This window comes from Mustelus asterias, chromosome 2 (assembly GCF_964213995.1).
Source record: "Mustelus asterias chromosome 2, sMusAst1.hap1.1, whole genome shotgun sequence".
In the NCBI taxonomy this organism is placed as follows: domain Eukaryota; kingdom Metazoa; phylum Chordata; class Chondrichthyes; order Carcharhiniformes; family Triakidae; genus Mustelus; species Mustelus asterias.
The window spans coordinates 86,069,317-86,086,052 of NC_135802.1; the positions used below are offsets into that span (position 1 = coordinate 86,069,317).

At 43.0% G+C, this 16,736-nt stretch overlaps 1 protein-coding gene across 1 annotated transcript in view; it reads left to right on the top strand.

Annotated features, from left to right (window-relative positions):
- The window catches only part of scin (scinderin), a 148,852-nt gene that overhangs the window by 34,609 nt on the left and 97,507 nt on the right, over positions 1-16,736 (top strand). Inside the window, exon 4 of the mRNA XM_078238349.1 lies at positions 1,999-2,148. Coding sequence (XP_078094475.1) covers positions 1,999-2,148 — 150 coding nt within the window. The remainder of the gene's footprint in view (positions 1-1,998; positions 2,149-16,736) is intronic.

Below are 16,736 nucleotides of genomic sequence, written 5' to 3' on the forward strand. Positions count from 1 at the left end.
ACAGCTGCTGTGGAGCCGCCTCAGGGAGCTGCAGTACTGAATAAATGAAATGGACTCAAAGAAATGCTGCAAATTCAAGCACCTGACAGCAGGCCTCATAGGAGCTCAGCCCTCAAATGTCTTATTTATTTTATATCACCACGGATATTTTAAACCCCCCATGGAACGTGTTTGTTGCAAAATCGTGACGGCCGCCTGGCCAACTGGTCCGTACAGCAATCATAAAGGTGATGGGTCACATAAAATTGCTACCAATTGCCTCCTTAATGGACTTAATTGTTTGCGGGCACGTTTTAGACTCCGCTGAATGTAATGTTGCGTGTGAGCACAATAACGTCAGGACACACGCCCCACGTCCTCTCACCCGATTTTGCATGCTTACAGGTTAGATGCCGCCTCCTCGATCAACGTGAGATTCTGGCCATAGATTTGTATGGTGGTACATAACACTGAAGTGGATTATAATTCTATTCCTTTTTGGGACTATTCTGGATGAGGTGCACTCCTTCGATGATCACTCTCTCTTGACGTTGTGAAAGACCGGTCTCGCAGACACTTAAATGGATCTGAAATTTATTTTAAAAACGAACATGCATCACTTTTGATAGTAATCGCCACACTGATAGTTCGAAGGAAAATAAGTATAATCTTGTTTTTAATGGAGGATCCAAGTTTTATTAATGTTACAGAAAGATATTTAAGATATCCATCAATATTTGAAGGAGAATTTACCTTAAAGCCCTGAGTAGAAAACTACTGAGTCTAGCAAGATATCTGTACCCTAATTCAGACGACAGTTATGGGTGGCATGGTTGCACAGTGGTTAGCACTGATGCCAGGGATCTGGATCGATTCCCGGCTTGGGTCACTGTCTGTATGGAATTTGCACATTCTCCCTGTGTCTGCGTGGGTTCCCTGCGGGTGCTCCAGTTTTCTACTAGTCTGAAAGACGTGCTGGTTAGGTGCATTGACCCGAACAGGCGCCGGAGTGTGGTGACTCGGGGAATTTCACAGTAACTTCATTGCAGTGTTAATGTAAGCCTTACTTGTGACTAATAAATAAATTTTTACTTTATTTAATTATCGTCATTATACTACACAGCTATGCCGTTACCTCGAGTGACATTGGAGTGAATGCAATAAATCTAAAAATCCTACTATCTGGTTCAATATTTATATCATAAAAGAACTGAACCAGAATGAAGTATTTTAAGCACCTGTTCTGGACAGTGACCTTTGTTTTCATCAACATCCTTCATTTTAGTCAAAATCTTTCAAGCAATCAGGATATTGAGAGGAATAGATAGTGACCACTACACTCAGTTTCCAAGATTCAGTTCACAAATTATTTAGCGTCATCCTTAAGATTATCCATAGATTGTACTACCTTACAATTTATCAATACCTTGCTGAGATGATGTACAGACAAGATCCGGTTCTTTTTTTGAAACTGCCACATGTTAGAGGATATCCCTTATTCTGTGCTACAAGAGCCACAATTATGCCCAAGTTCATAGTTCACAGTATTAAATAGCAATATGCCTTGTTAATTAAAAACATGCAGAAATATATTCACTACACCAAAAATTGACAAGGTTTCTCAAGTTAAAGTACTTCATCACAAAGTCCAAGATAAACAAAGTGAAGGAAACAAAGTTAATTTGTAATTTATAAAATTCTTGAACCTTTGTCCAGCGGTGAACTCTGCTTTTGATTTTAATCTTTACTTCATAGGAGAATCACTATTTTAATCTTATGTCTCCCTATTTATATTTGGATTCTCTTATTACTCCCTATTAACAGCTCATTCTTTCTCAACATTACATTACTGCACAACACTTATTCTCGAAATAATCAATCTTTGTAAATGTTAGGTGATCACTGCTTGAGAGCTGAAAGAAATTGGGACAATTTGAATTTAGTGCAGCATCTATTGAAGTAACTGAGAGAACAGCTATGGAAAACCTTAACGTAATCTTTTTACAATATGCTCAACAGGTCATTTATCAGTGGTGTGGCTCAAAGTGCAATAGGTATGAACGTCTGAAGGCTGCCCAGGTCGCTGCAGGCATCCGAGACAATGAACGAAATGGAAGAGCACAACTTATTGTTGCTGATGAAGGTCAGGAGCCAAAAGCTATCATTCAGGTAAGAGCTTTGTTAAGAGTGAGAATACAAACTCTCTTAGTCAAATGAGATCATAGAATCATAGAAACCCTACAGTGCAGAAGGAGGCCATTCGGCCCATCGAGTCTGCACCGACCACAATCCCACCCAGGCCCTACCCCCATATCCCTACATATTTACCCGCTAATCCCTCTAACCTATGCATCTCAGGACTCTAAGGGGCAATTTTTAGCATGGCCAATCAACCTAACCCGCACATCTTTGGACTGTTATAGAATATTAATATAACTGTCGCAGCATCAAGACCACAAACTTCTTATAATGAACCCAATAGTCGGTATCCAAATTTCTAACCCACTCCCCACCACCGCCTGGGGCAACGTTAACAATAGCATCATACTATGAACACCTGCTGTTAGATGCCAAATGGATTGGAACCTGAACACGAGAGAACAGATAATCCATAAAGAGGAAACAAAATGCAGAAGTAGAATCTTCTCAATAAAGAATGCTTTCTGTTGGAACCTGTGTTAGCGTGACTTAGTAGCTAAAATGTAGACAGACCATGGTGAACCCTGCCCTTAGGAGGCAAGCAATCTGCAAATTTGTGTGAAAGCAGCAAAAATATTTTTTTAAAAACCACAGTGTGCTAGTGGTGAACGTTTGATGTATATAAAAAGACACTTTGAGCAGGAAATAAGCTGAAATTCTTTGTTAAACAAAGGTTGGTAGGATCATTCAAAGTGTATACAATATTATCACTTTATGATTAGAAAAGCAAACAAAACATTGGCTAAAACTAGTAAATGGTGAGCGGCAGTGATGTGTTGAAGCAATGTCGATTCAACATGGAAAAGTAGGAATGGCAATACATTTTCTTTGAATAGGAACATGTTGTACTGCTTCAATAGCAAAACTATAATTGTTGAAGATATAACTATGCATTTCTGTTGATACCATGGTGTTCAACAGGATGAAATTGCCATGTCACACACTGAAGTCAATGCAAAAGAGAATTGAGCAGAATGTATAACATAAAGGCCATTCACAACACTCTGCTTTGTGCTACTGTCCAAATCTATTTAATCACCAATGAGTGTTGAATTCCATGAAACTGGCACCGCAACGGAGAATAGATTTTTAAAAAACTGTCCACACTGATGTTACTAGAAACAACCACAATATAGATTAAATTGAATTGGATAGCTGCACGTCATAAAATACCATAAGATACAAATTCAGAATACTTAACGTAAGCGTTGAATTTCTGTACCTTGTGGATCCACCTGTCAGGCCACACCTGAGAAACATCCCTGGTCACGGGAGTGAGTGCACAGGGAGTTGTCCTGTTACAGCTCCCCAATATTGTCCTGGCTGCTGCAGCTTCTAGCCCGCCATGCAGGGCATGGAAAATCCTGACCGCTGATTTTGTTTGGGGGTTTCAATAAGCACTGAATGCTTTAGATGTTGAAGGTTAATTCGTGAAAGGGACAGGAGGGTGGGCGGAGGGAGGGCAATGACACCTAAGGTACTTTGTTCACCCCTTCACAGTCATCACCTCCCCCTCCTCCCACCAGTCAATGCTATTTTTTTGGATGCGACCATGAGAATCTGAACACTTATTAGAGGCATGTTTTCACTGCCTCTGCTTCAAAGAAAGGTTTTCGAGAGCTATGTCTCCTGCTGCACACTGACCGGGAAATTACCAGAGATCTTATTGATTCTGTGGACGTGTGCTATGCTTTTGTGCCACTAAATCTTCCCAAACTATCATGGGTGGGCATATGGCACTTTACACAGTTAGTAATCTAGAAGTGCACCAACATTTTCAAGAAACAATTGTGATCATTGTGTTCCTTGGACCCACAGAAAAGTCACGACACAGAAAGAGACCATTTAACCCATTGTGTCTATTTTATAAAATCCCTGCAGTACAGAAGGAGGCCATTCGGCCCATCAAGTCTGCACCGACAACAATCCCACCCAGGCCCTATCCCCGAAACCCCACTTATTTACCGTTTAATCCCCCTGACACTAAGGGGCAATTTAGAATGGCTAATCAACTGCATCGCATCTTTGGACTGTGGGAGGAAACTGGAACACCTGGAGAAAACCCACACAGACACAGGGAGAATGTGCAAACTCCACACAGACAGTGACCCAAGGCAGGAATCGAATCCAGGTCCTTGGGACTGTGAGGCAGCAGTGCTAACCACTGTGCCACCGTGTCATCCACAAAAGAGGAAAAACAAGATGCTAGCCATTCATTTTAATCCCACTTTCCAGCTCCGGGTCCATAGGCTTGCAGGTTACAGAACTTCAGGTGCAGATCCTTTTTAAAAGTGTTGAACATTTCAACCTCGACCACCAATTCAGGCAGTGAATACCAGGCACCCACCACCCTCTAGTTGGAGAGGTTTTTCCTTACATTCCTTATTATTCATCTACTAATCACCTGAAATCAATGACTTCTGGTAATCGACCTCAGCCTTGGAGAATAGGTCTTTCCTGTCTACTCTATATAGGCTCATCCTAATTTTGTACACCTCAATTAGGTTGCAAAGCTAGGCCCCTCATCTGAAGATAATTTGCATTGCCGTATTCTGGAGAAGATGTGGTGAAGCAGCGTACAGGTTCCCACCTCATGCAGTTATACCTTCACTTTGCCAGGCATCAAACAAATGTGACTGGCTGGTGTATCACAATATAATTTTGCCAAATATACAATTCTTCCTCATTGTTTGACCTTTCCTGACCCCACCAGCATTAACTCAGGCTTGATTAATATTTAAAATTGAGTTTAGGAGTTTTATAAGTGCTGATGAAATATTTGACCCCATAATCAGTCTCTTAGCTGTACGTGCACATATCCCTTTAAATCGGAGCTGCTGGTCAGAGTTTGTATTATCCCTATTAGCTTTCTTGCCAGAACAAGACAACTTGTTGGGAATTAATTTAAATTATTCAAGTGGGGTGCCCTTGTACAAATTATGTGTACTGTGCTCAGTGTGCTATGGACCAGCATGGTAACCACTCTTCCACAAGTCTTGACACCATTACAAAATTGTACCTACTTAAGAAATTAATGAAAATTCATACTGTTCCCTCAACTGTGCAAAAGAACAATACAGCACAGAAACAAGCCCTTCAGCCCACCAAGCCTGCACCGATATGCGGCTTCTATCCCTCTATTCACCTCTTGTTCATGTACCTTGCAACTTATTTTTTATATTCAAAAAGTTAAATAAAGCGCCTAAAAGATCAATGTGTTGTTGCAAACATTGTCCAGGAATTTTCTCACAGCTGATCCTGCACCTTCACCAGAAGTGCGGTGATAACCTCACTTACACGGGTAGATTGTTCTGTCAGCAATGTTATAGTGGAAGAACAGGCATAATATCCAGGGAATTTGTTGATAGGGATTATTTTCTAACATGGCCCGAGTGACAAAGAGACTTGTTCATCAGAAATATTTGAAATTAGGCACTGCCTGGGTAACCTTACCCTGTTAATTTGTAACTTCAAGAAATGTCTTCCTCATTTGTGCCGTCAGCCCATGGAGACAGGCAAGTCTATTGATTTAAATAGCCACCAGGTGTTTCAATTTACACAACAATAGGATTGCCTCAAAACAGATTGGCGCTATCTGTGGAGAGAATAAACAAACCACCTTTCTATTTGTCATCAGAACTACACCCAGAAATAACTATTCATCTATAAGTTTAATCTACTCTCACAAAATGTACCAAGATCTTCATCTTAATTGACATTAGAATTAATTACCCTTAGCATATGCTCTCCTCAAGCTATTTGGTGTGGCGGAAAAGGTTTGCTTGTCACACAAAGGAGCTATTAAAGGGCCTGGTTTTATTAGTTTTCATTTACAACTGTTTTGATAAGGAAATGGGGGAGATGTTTCTGTGGAAAGAAAATCAAGCAAACATGAACATCAAAGTCATGAGAAAACCAACTATAGTTGAAGCATCCCGGGGGGTTCACCAGAATAGGAAGACTGTTAAAGATAAGCGGTGATGGAAGAACTCTTATGTGCAAACTTGCATTCCATCTCACGTAATGAAGCTTCTACCTGCTATTGCTTTGCTCCTACTCTGACACGACTGTGTGTTTTTCCTCACCTACCTGCTCTGACTCACCAGACACTATCTCCTGAAGCACTATTCTCAGGGATGTACAGCTGGTGAATGCAAACATTAAGAACAGTGTTTGTGATGCTCTTTGTTCGAGGCAACAAGCTTGCACACAAATGGACAGGCTAAGGCCTGTTCAGGCAGGTGAAATGGATGACTACCAATTGTCCTATCCAATTTGTCATGTGATGCACTTCCAGCACCTATCCTTTTTCCTCATGTCACATCTGTTTTCTCTCTGCAAAATAGGCAGTGAATAGTTAAATGTCTAGGGCTTTAGCTCCATTTGTGATCGCAGGAACATGGGAACAGAAGGAGGCTGTTCAGCCTTGGTTATGTTTCGCAATGAGCCAGTGCCTCAGGTTCCGAGCTGATTTTCAATGGGAAGTATCTAGCTCGGGTCTTTCTAATGTGGACAGCTGGCTACTTCCAAATGGCTGTTTGACAATTCACCACAGTTCTATTTAGAACAGTACATGTCACTCTCAGCAACACAGGTTTATTAAAAGCACGCTGAACGAGTTGTCTGTTTACACATAATCATTCTTCAAGTCAACAAAATAGATATTACCCTCAAGCAGTTCCTTTAAAGGATGGAGAATAAATGAGAGAAAGAGAGCCAGACATTTAACCTAATGATTTCCATGGGAGAGTCTGTGACTCGGTCTTTGAAAATGACAACTTTGTTGTAAATCAACACTCAGTTTTGGGAAATATAGGCCGCGATTCTCCCAAAAGTGCTGAATTGGCAGGAAAACTGTTCTAAATCCCGACTGTTTTGTCGGTTCAGCTTCTCACCTGAATCTCCCGCACTCTGTGCAGAGGACCCAGTCGTGAATATCATTAAAAACCCAGGGGGCGGGGCCTATTCTGGCCAGAGTCTGACAGCTCTGGAACTCTGTGCACGTGCAGTGGCTCCGATCTGTCAGCCTCCACGTTTGCTGGCCAGCTCGATTGCTGGCCAGCCCAGGACCTCCTCCATGGCCCATTTGTGGCCCAAACAACAATTCCCGGGCCAGCCCTGACCCCACCCCCGTCCCGGAGCGCCCCAATGCACAGCCCACCTCCCCAGCAGTGGCGATCCCCCCATCCGCCTCACCCAGGCAGACCCCCCTCCCCCCAGCTGACTCCCCTCCCCGGGGTCAGACCCCCCTCGAGAGGCAGACACCCCCCCAGCAGACCACCCTCTCTCAGCCTGCCCCAATCGCTGCCCTTCCTCCATCCCAGACCGATCCCCATGCAGAGCGGCAGCGGGGCCCCCACCCCCACCGATTGCCCTTACACCCCGCCTACAATAGACCCTGCCCTTTGGCACTTCCCGATGCCTGGTGGGCAGTGCCCAGGGGGCACCACCCCTCCATCGCCCGACTCCTGGGTTGCTCCGATTGCTCCCCCTTCATTCCGGCGGGGTCTCCTGCTGGTTCCCTGAATGTGGGGAGCTAGTCTGAACCGCACCGGAATGAAGTACTCCTGGCGGGGTAGGAGTTTCGATCGGGACCTGAAAGTTCCCGATAATGACCTGATAAACATATTTCAAATACATTTTTAAAAGATTTAAATTACTTACCTGCCTTCCCGCCGGTTTCCAGCGTGGTCTGACTGGCGACTGTTCTCCGGCTCTGGGAGATGTGCATGCATTCCCGGCACATGCGCAAATCCCGGTACAAGGCCGGCGACTTGCATCTCCCACCTTGATCCACTAGAAAAGTTGCAGGTCGCAATGGGAGAATCACGGCCATAATTGCCTAATTTTCAATTTCTTAGCTAAAACATTCACAACTTAATGCTTAACCAGGTACATTAAAATAGTACCATTATACAGAGTGCTTTATGGAGGGAAGAGGAAGAAACAGAACAAAAGTTGAGAAGGATTAAAAGAGAGATGGAACAAAAGCACAGACTATGATTTCAAAGTTCAGAACAGACTGTGGAGTCGGGGAACTTCCTCGTCAAAATGATTCAGTTTCACACTGGCTTTTGTGTTTAGCAGCTAATGCATCAGAATAGCAAGTTTTCCCAGATAGGTTTAATTCAGAGGGAAATAGAGTCATAGAGTCATAGAGGTTTACAGCATGGAAACAGGCCCTTCGGCCCAATTTGTCCATGCCACCCTTTTTTTTTAAACCCCTAAGCTAATCCCAATTGCCCACATTTGGCCCATATCCCTCTATTCCCATCGTACCTATGTAACTACCTAAATGCTTTTTAAAAGATAAAATTGTACCCGCCTCTACCACTACCTCTGGCAGCTTGTTCCAGACACTCACCCCCTCTGTGTGAAAAAATTGCCCCTCTGGACACTTTTGTATCTCTTCCCTCTCACCTTAAACCTATGCCCTCTAGTTTTAGACCCCCCTACCTTTGGGAAAAGATATTGACTATCTACCTTGTCTATGCCCCTCATTATTTTATAGACCTCTATAAGGTCACCCCTCAGCCTCTTACGCTCCAGAGAAAAAAGTCCCAGTCTATTCAGCCTCTCCTTATAACTCGATCCATCAAGTCCCGGTAGCATCCTAGTAAATCTTTTCTGCCCTCTTTCTAGTTTAATAATATCCTTTCTATAATAGAGTGACCAGAATTGCACACAGTATTCCAAGTGTGGCCTTACCAATGTCTTATACAACTTTAACAAGATGTCCCAACTCCTATATTCAATGTTCTGACCGATGAAACCAAGCTTGCCGAATGCCTTCTTCACCACTCTGTGCACGTGTGACTCCACTTTCAAGGAGCTATGAACATGTACCCCTAGATCTCTTTGTTCTGTAACTCTCCCCAACGCCCTACCATTAACTGAGTAAGTCCTGCCCTGGTTCAATCTACCAAAATGCATCACTTCACATTTGCCTAAGTTAAACTCCATCTGCCATTCGTCAGCCCACTGGCCCAATTGATCAAGATCCCATTGCAATTGGAGATAACTTTCTTCACTGTCCACTATGCCACCAATCTTGGTGTCATCTGCAAGCTTACTAACCATGCTTCCTATATTCTCATCCAAATCATTAATATAAATGACAAATAACAGTGGGCCCAGCACTGATCCTTGAGGCACACCGCTGGTCACAGGCCTCCAGTTTGAAAAACAACTCTACAACCACCCTCTGGCATCTGTCAAGAAGCCAATTTTGTATCCATTTAGATACCTCACCCTGGATCCCGTGAGATTTTACTTTATGCAACAACCTACCATGCGGTATCTTGTCAAAGGCCTTGCTAAAGTCCATGTAGACAACATCAACTGCACTGCCCTCAGCTACCTTTTTGGTTACCCCTTCAAAAAACTCTATTAAATTTGTGAGACATGATTTTCCACTCACAAAGCCATGCTGACTGTCCCTAATCAGTCCTTGCATCTCTAAATGCCTGTAGATCCTGTCTCTCAAAATACCTTCCAACAATTTACCCACCACAGATGTGAGGCTCACTGGCCTGTAATTCCCAGGCTTTTCCCTGCAGCCCTTCTTGAACAAAGGCACAACATTTGCCACTCTCCAATCTTCAGGCACCTCACCTGTGACTATCGATGTTTCAAATATCTCGGCTAATGGACCCACAATTTCCTCCCTAGCCTCCCACAACGTCCTGGGATATACCTCATCAGGTCCCGCAGATTTATCTACCTTGATGCGCTTCAAGACTTCCAGCACCACCTCCTCTGTAATATGTATACTCCTCAAGACATCACTATTTATTTCCCCAAGTTCCCTAGCATCCATGCTTTTCTCAACAGTAAATACTGATGAGAAATATTCATTTAGGATCTCACCCATCTCTTGTGGATCCGCACATAGATTACCTTGTTGACCCTTAAGAGGCCCTACTTTCTCCCTTGTTACTCTTTTGCCCTTTATGTATTTGTAGAAGCTCTTTGGATTCTCCTTTGCCTTATCTGCCAAAACAATCTTGTGTCCCCTTTTTGCCCTCCTGATTTCTCTCTTAACTCTACTCCTACACCCCCTATACTCTTCAAGGGATTCACTTGATCCCAGCTGCCTATGCGCATCATGTGCCTCTTCTTCTTGACCAGGGCCTCAATATCCCGAGTCATCCAGGGTTCCCGACTTCTCCAGGGTTCCCGACTTCTGCCAGCCTTGTCCTTCACTCAAGAGGAATATGTTTACCCTGAACCCTGGTTAACACACTTTTGAAAGCATGCCACTTACCAGACGTCCCTTTGCCTTCCCACAGACTCCCCCAATTAACTTTTGAAAGTTCCTGCCTGATACCATCAAAATTGACCTTGCCCCAATGTAGAATTTTAACTTTTGGGACAGACGTATAATTCTCCATAGCTATCTTAAAACTAATAGAATTATCGTCACTGGTCCCAAAGTGATCCCTCACTAACACTTCTGTCACCTGCCCTTCCTTATTTCCCAAGATTAGGTCAAGTTTTGCCCCCTCTCTAGCCGGACCATCCACATACTGAATGAGAAATTCCTAGAAATGTATAACATCAAAGGACTAAAGAGACCAATTATATGGGTATGGATCCAAACATCTTCAGTTATTCTATGTATTTTCCAATATTATTAAACCTTTACACTAATTATGCTATAATCATTGAATTAGACTTTAATATCACACAGATGACCTGCGTCAAAACATGTTTATCATGTCTTTTCCCTCAAAATGCTAACAACCTGGAAATAATAATATGACTAAACTACAGAATATGCGATTGTGATAATTAGTTTTGAAATGTCTTAAGGCAAAACATGGATAAAGGCCAAACAGTCTTTCATTTCATTGTGTTAATTACCCATTGCAAAAAATCCCAAAGTTGTCTGATGATTCATCTTAAATTCATACTTAATTATCTAGTGACTTTCAGAACAAGACTTGGGAACAGACATTCCCACATTTATTTGTATAGTCCAAAAGGGGCGCAAGAGTAGTGGTGGCTGTAGCATCTCTACAGAGCAGAAAGAGGCCATTTGGCCCATCGGTCTGCGCTGAGCCTCCGAAAGAGCATCCCACCCAGGCTCTTCCCAGCTGCCCTGTCTCCATAACCCCAGTAAGAAGTCTCACAACACCAGGTTAAAGTCCAACAGGTTTATTTGGTAGCAAATACCATAAGCTTTTGGAGCGCTGCTCCTTCGTCAGATGGAGTGGAAATGTGCTCTCATAAACAGTGCACAGACACAGAAATCAAGTTACAGAATACTAATTAGAATGCGAATCCCTACAGCCAGCCAGGTCTTAAAGGTACAGACAATGTGGGTGGAGGGAGCATTTTAAACACAGGTTAAAGAGATGTATATTGTCTCCAGACAGAACAGCTAGTGAGATTCTGCAAGTCCAGGAGGCAATCTGTGGGGGTTACTGATAATGTGACATAAATCCAACATCCCGGTTTAGGCCGTCCTCATGTGTGCGGAACTTCACTATCAGTTTCTGCTCAGCGACTCTGCGCTGTCGTGTGTCGTGAAGACCGCCTTGGAGAACGCTTACCTGAAGATCCAAGGCTGAATGCCCGTGACTGCTGAAGTGCTCCCTCCCGAGGATGTCCCGAGGCATGGTACATTGGGGAAACCATGCAGACACTACGACAACGGATGAATGAACACCGCTCGACAATCACCAGGCAAGACTGTTCTCTTCCTGTGGGGAGCACTTCAGCAGTCACGGGCATTCAGCCTTGGATCTTCAGGTAAGCGTTCTCCAAGGCGGCTTTCACGACACATGACAGCGCAGAGTCGTGAGCAGAAACTGATAGCCAAGTTCTGCACACATGAGGATGGCCTAAACCGGGATGTTGGATTTATGTCACATTATCAGTAACCCCCACAGCTTGCCCCCTGGACTTGCAGAATCTCACTAGCTGTTCTGTCTGGAGACAATACACATCTCTTTAACCTGTGTTTCAAATGCTCCCTCCACCCACATTGTCTGTACCTTTAAGACCTGGCTGGCTGTAGGTATCGCATTCTAATTAGTATTCTGTAACTTGATTTCTGTGTCTGTGCACTGTTTGAGAGCACATTTCCACTCCATCTGACGAAGAAAGCTTATGGTATTTGCTACCAAATAAACCTGTTGGACTTTAACCTGGTGTTGTGAGACTTCTTACTGTGTTCACCCCAGTCCAACGCCGGCATCTCCACTCCATAACCCCACACATGTATCCTGCTGATTCCCCCTAACCTGCACATCTTTGGACACTAAGGGTCAATTTAGCATGGCCAATCCACCTAACCTGCACGTCTTTGGACTGTGGGAGGAACCCGGAGCACCCAGAGGAAACCCACGCAGACACGGGGAGAATGCGCAAACTCCACACACAGTCATCAAAGGCCGGAATTGAACCCGGGTCCCTGGCACTGAGAGAGGCAGCAGTGCTAACCACTGTGTCACTCCCCATGTCAGGAAAATTGATGAATCATCCATGTTTGCTCCTGCCTTGAGTACTCCCGCTCCTCTAAAAGAGTCAGTACAAATAGAGAAAAGAGCTGTTTAAATTGTTAAAAGCCACTAACAATCAACTCTTGTAGCATTTAATAGCTACAGAATCATATTGTAATTTTTTTTCAGTCCAGGTCAGGTCAAGCGTTACTGAGTCTGTTAGTCAGCCTTATGTTCAGAAGCAGGTATGGCTGAAGTGCAATAGACAGTGAAATTCAATGAAGATAATTTGGAGCATCATTAAACTTTTTGAACTGCATTGGCGTATGTCTCCTCTTCAAATAAAAAATAAAGTTTTTTCAATGAAATACAGAAATAAAGACTGAGAAAATTTCCAATAACAAACCACATCTGATAACCAGGTTCACTGGGGACTGAGAGGTCAGGCAGCTGTTTATTTGATAACCACAGTAATGCCAAGATAGGTGCTTTTGGAACATTTCTAAATTTGTTTTAGATCAGTTTGAAATTGTCATTGTTGCAAAAACCAGTTCTGTTCATTAATGCCATCTTTACTTGGTTTGGCCTACATCTGACCTTCCCTATATGAAATACCCTCAGAAATGGCCTAGCAAGCCTCTCAGATGGATCAAATCGCTGAAATGGAACCGGATGGACCACTTGGTATTGACCTTCGCACCGGCAATGATGAGAGCAAACTCAGCCCTGTCGACCCTACAAAGTTGTCCCTACCAACATCTGGGGGCTCGTGCCAACATTATCTCTCGGACTAGTCAAGAAACAGCCTGACATACTTAGTGAATTATATCTTAAAGGCAACATCCCAAACATCACCATCCCTGAGTACGTTCTGTCCCACCGGCAGGACAGACCCAATGGTGCCCTGAGCCTCGAGTTAATAAGTTATTGGCAGGGCTGGCAAATCAGAGGCCACTTCGCCAGCATTACATCATGAGAGGTGCCCCTTGATGTGTGTTGGACTATATGGTGGAGAAAGCCACCATTGCTGTTGGCACCTTCAACGTCACTTTACCCGCCCACTACCAGTCACTGCTGATTTCCAGGAAAATCTTTCCCAGTGTCTTTCAATATTTGAATCTGCTTTTTTTTAAAAATAGTTCCACAGGTGAGATCAGCAGATCAAATTGAAATTTAATATTTTTCATTTCCTTAACACCATGTACATGTTGTTCTGTTCCTGAGGTTAATGCCAGTCTGGGATCGTATTGCGAATTTGGGTTTTCTATTGCCATTCAGATATTTGCACCAAAAATGGTGCACCCTATAGCTGGATAAGATTTTCAACATTAATCGTGCTTATGTATTTCTCTTGCTGTTTGAGAAACATAAAGATAATTATTGGAATTATTTCACGATTAGCTACTAGATTTTCATTGACATTAATGAAACTATCTAATTACAAAACTGATGGTTGAAAGGTTCATGTTGGCATTCTTGTTTGGAAGAAAATAATATTTTTCTTTGTATTGGCAAGAGAACTGTTTGATCTTCGGTATTTGCCTTGTGTTAATTATACAAAAAGAATCAAATATACAAGTTGCTATGGTAGAAGCATTAAACAGGAAAGACCAGAAATGCACAGCAGATCAGTCAACATTTGTGGATTAAAGTTTCAGGTGTCACTTATCACCAGGATACAACAGTAAAAGATGAGAAAGGTTTTGAAAGTATATGAGAAATTTTGAGGATCAAATTTTATGCGTTTACTCGAAAAAAAAACAACCAGTACAAAGTTTTCCCCTCCCCATAAGTCTTTAATATCAAATATGGCACTAACAGATCAATTAATAGTAATGAGGACTCACTCTTGTCAGCTTTCAAAGGGCTGTTTTGGCTCAGGCCAATCTGAATGCTTGTTCAGACACAAAGCCATAATCTTCAGGCACCTTTGATAAAAAACAAACTTTTTATCTAAAGCACCGGATATGATTTAAAAATGTTTTAAATTTTTTTCATGGGATGTGGGCACCGCTGGCTAGGCCAGCATTTATTGCCCATCCCTAATTCGCCTCAGAAAGTTGATGGTGAGCCACCTTCTTGAACCACTACAACCCGTGTGGTGTAGGAACACCCACAGTGCTGTTCCGAAGAGAAATAATTTATTTTCCGACAGAACAATTCTTTGAGGTGCCCAGGTGAATGTTGTACATTAGCCTTGAAAAGATACCTGGAATCTTTAATTAAATTACAGTCAAAGGGGAGAATAATCACCCTATTATTTCCCCATCTCATTCAAAATGATGAGAGCAGATGTGTGTACATGAAAGTATTAACACCTGAGGCAATATACTTTTTTTTTGATTGTGTTCCCATTGCTAAAGGACGGTATGATAACAGCAGTTTTAGCACTTAAGAAGAAACTCAGTAGCAAGCAGCCTTTGATGCATTTTTGTGTGTGTGGTCTTTTTAAATCACTGGGCCAATAATGTAAAACAGATAATTTTTTTTACAGAACCAATCTTGTGTTCCAATTGTATTTAATTTTCCCAAGAAATGTTGTTTCCCCTATACCTTTTATTCCACTTTATGATATATTACTGAACAGCTTACATTGAAACAGGCTGATATGCAGCATGTTAATATGCTGTCATACCCTTTTAACAGTATAGCAGGACATGGGCTCCTGTCTATATTCTCACAATAGTGAAACACCAACATAAGCCATGCCCTTGGGGGGGAGATAGTGATAGAGGTTTCGATCCATTTTAACTGAAGAAACAAGTTGAGGTGGGTCCAGAAAGGGGGTTGTTGTGATGGCCATGAAGGACACAGATCACCATCAATAAATCTTCACATGGGCTTCATGGAGTACGAGTTTCCCTATTGAGTGAGTGGAAGCTCGCCCAATGAGAGATGAGCAGTGGGAGCTTTAAACCCACACTCTCAACCTGTATTGTCTGTCCAGAGCTTAGGACTTGTGTAGCTGTAAACCGCGAACAATTCACAATCTTCTTAATGTGAAAATTCATCCTTCTCTCAGTCATAAATGATCAACACTTAATCCGAGCCAAATTTTCAGTCTGATGTGCAGAGCAACTCCCCAAGCCGAAATTGGGAGAAACTTCCCTGAAAGGCTGGATTTTCACACTGGGGGTGGAGGTGCAAGTGCTACCTCGGAGTCCAGCTGCTGCCGCTGGAAACAGCCACAGGGGCTGCTGAGTGCCAGAGTGAGATGTTTATAAAGGCCTGCCTCAGTGATGTGAAACTTCATCCCAGTTATAATATAAACAAAATGCCCACACCTTCCCCAGGCCTCATCCATACCAACTCATGCCTTCTCCTGACCCCATCCACTCCCCCTTCCCCTATTGGCCCTTCATGTCCTCCATGTGCTGCCAGCTGAGCCATGGATTGCTCTGATTGTACTAACTCAGCCAAACCACCACAATCTCAGAAAATGCTGTCAATTGAGTTTATGTCACAGACGGCACATAAAAGGATGACATAGCAAATGGGTAATTGAGTAGATTTAAAAAGGAAATCTGTCACCGTTCAAGATGTGAAATCTCAGGGTGCTGAACCAACGCAGCATGGGATCAATTATAACTCTAGAAGCTAATGTTGACAAGATGGTAAGTGACTCAAAATGTGGTCCATCAACTTACCTGCCCCATTATCACTGACGGTTCAGCGGTGTCACCTTGATAGAGGCCTAACCCTGACCTGTTGCATTGCCGCTGAAGCAAGGAGATGGATCCTCAACCTGTGCAAGCCACAGTCTTAATTATGTTATTAGAACACTGATTGTGATTTGAAGGGCACATTGGTGAAGTAAGTGTTACACAAGCACTGTGATGTGTACTAAGCAGCGATCCCTTTTTGAAGCAGTCATCCTCAAATGAACCACTCCTGAATGCTTCAGTAAAGGCCACAAATATTTTTGTAATTTGTCCAGAGCCTAAGGAGCTAAAGTGATTCTCTTGTCTTCACAAAACTCCACTCCCAGCGTACATCCCCAACCCTCCAATCTTGTCTTCCTCCTATTCCAGGATTCCCCTTGTCCCAGCTGGATAACATTCCTATGGCCCAACAATCAAACCATCGTCCCAAGGCAGCTCACCAGTCAGA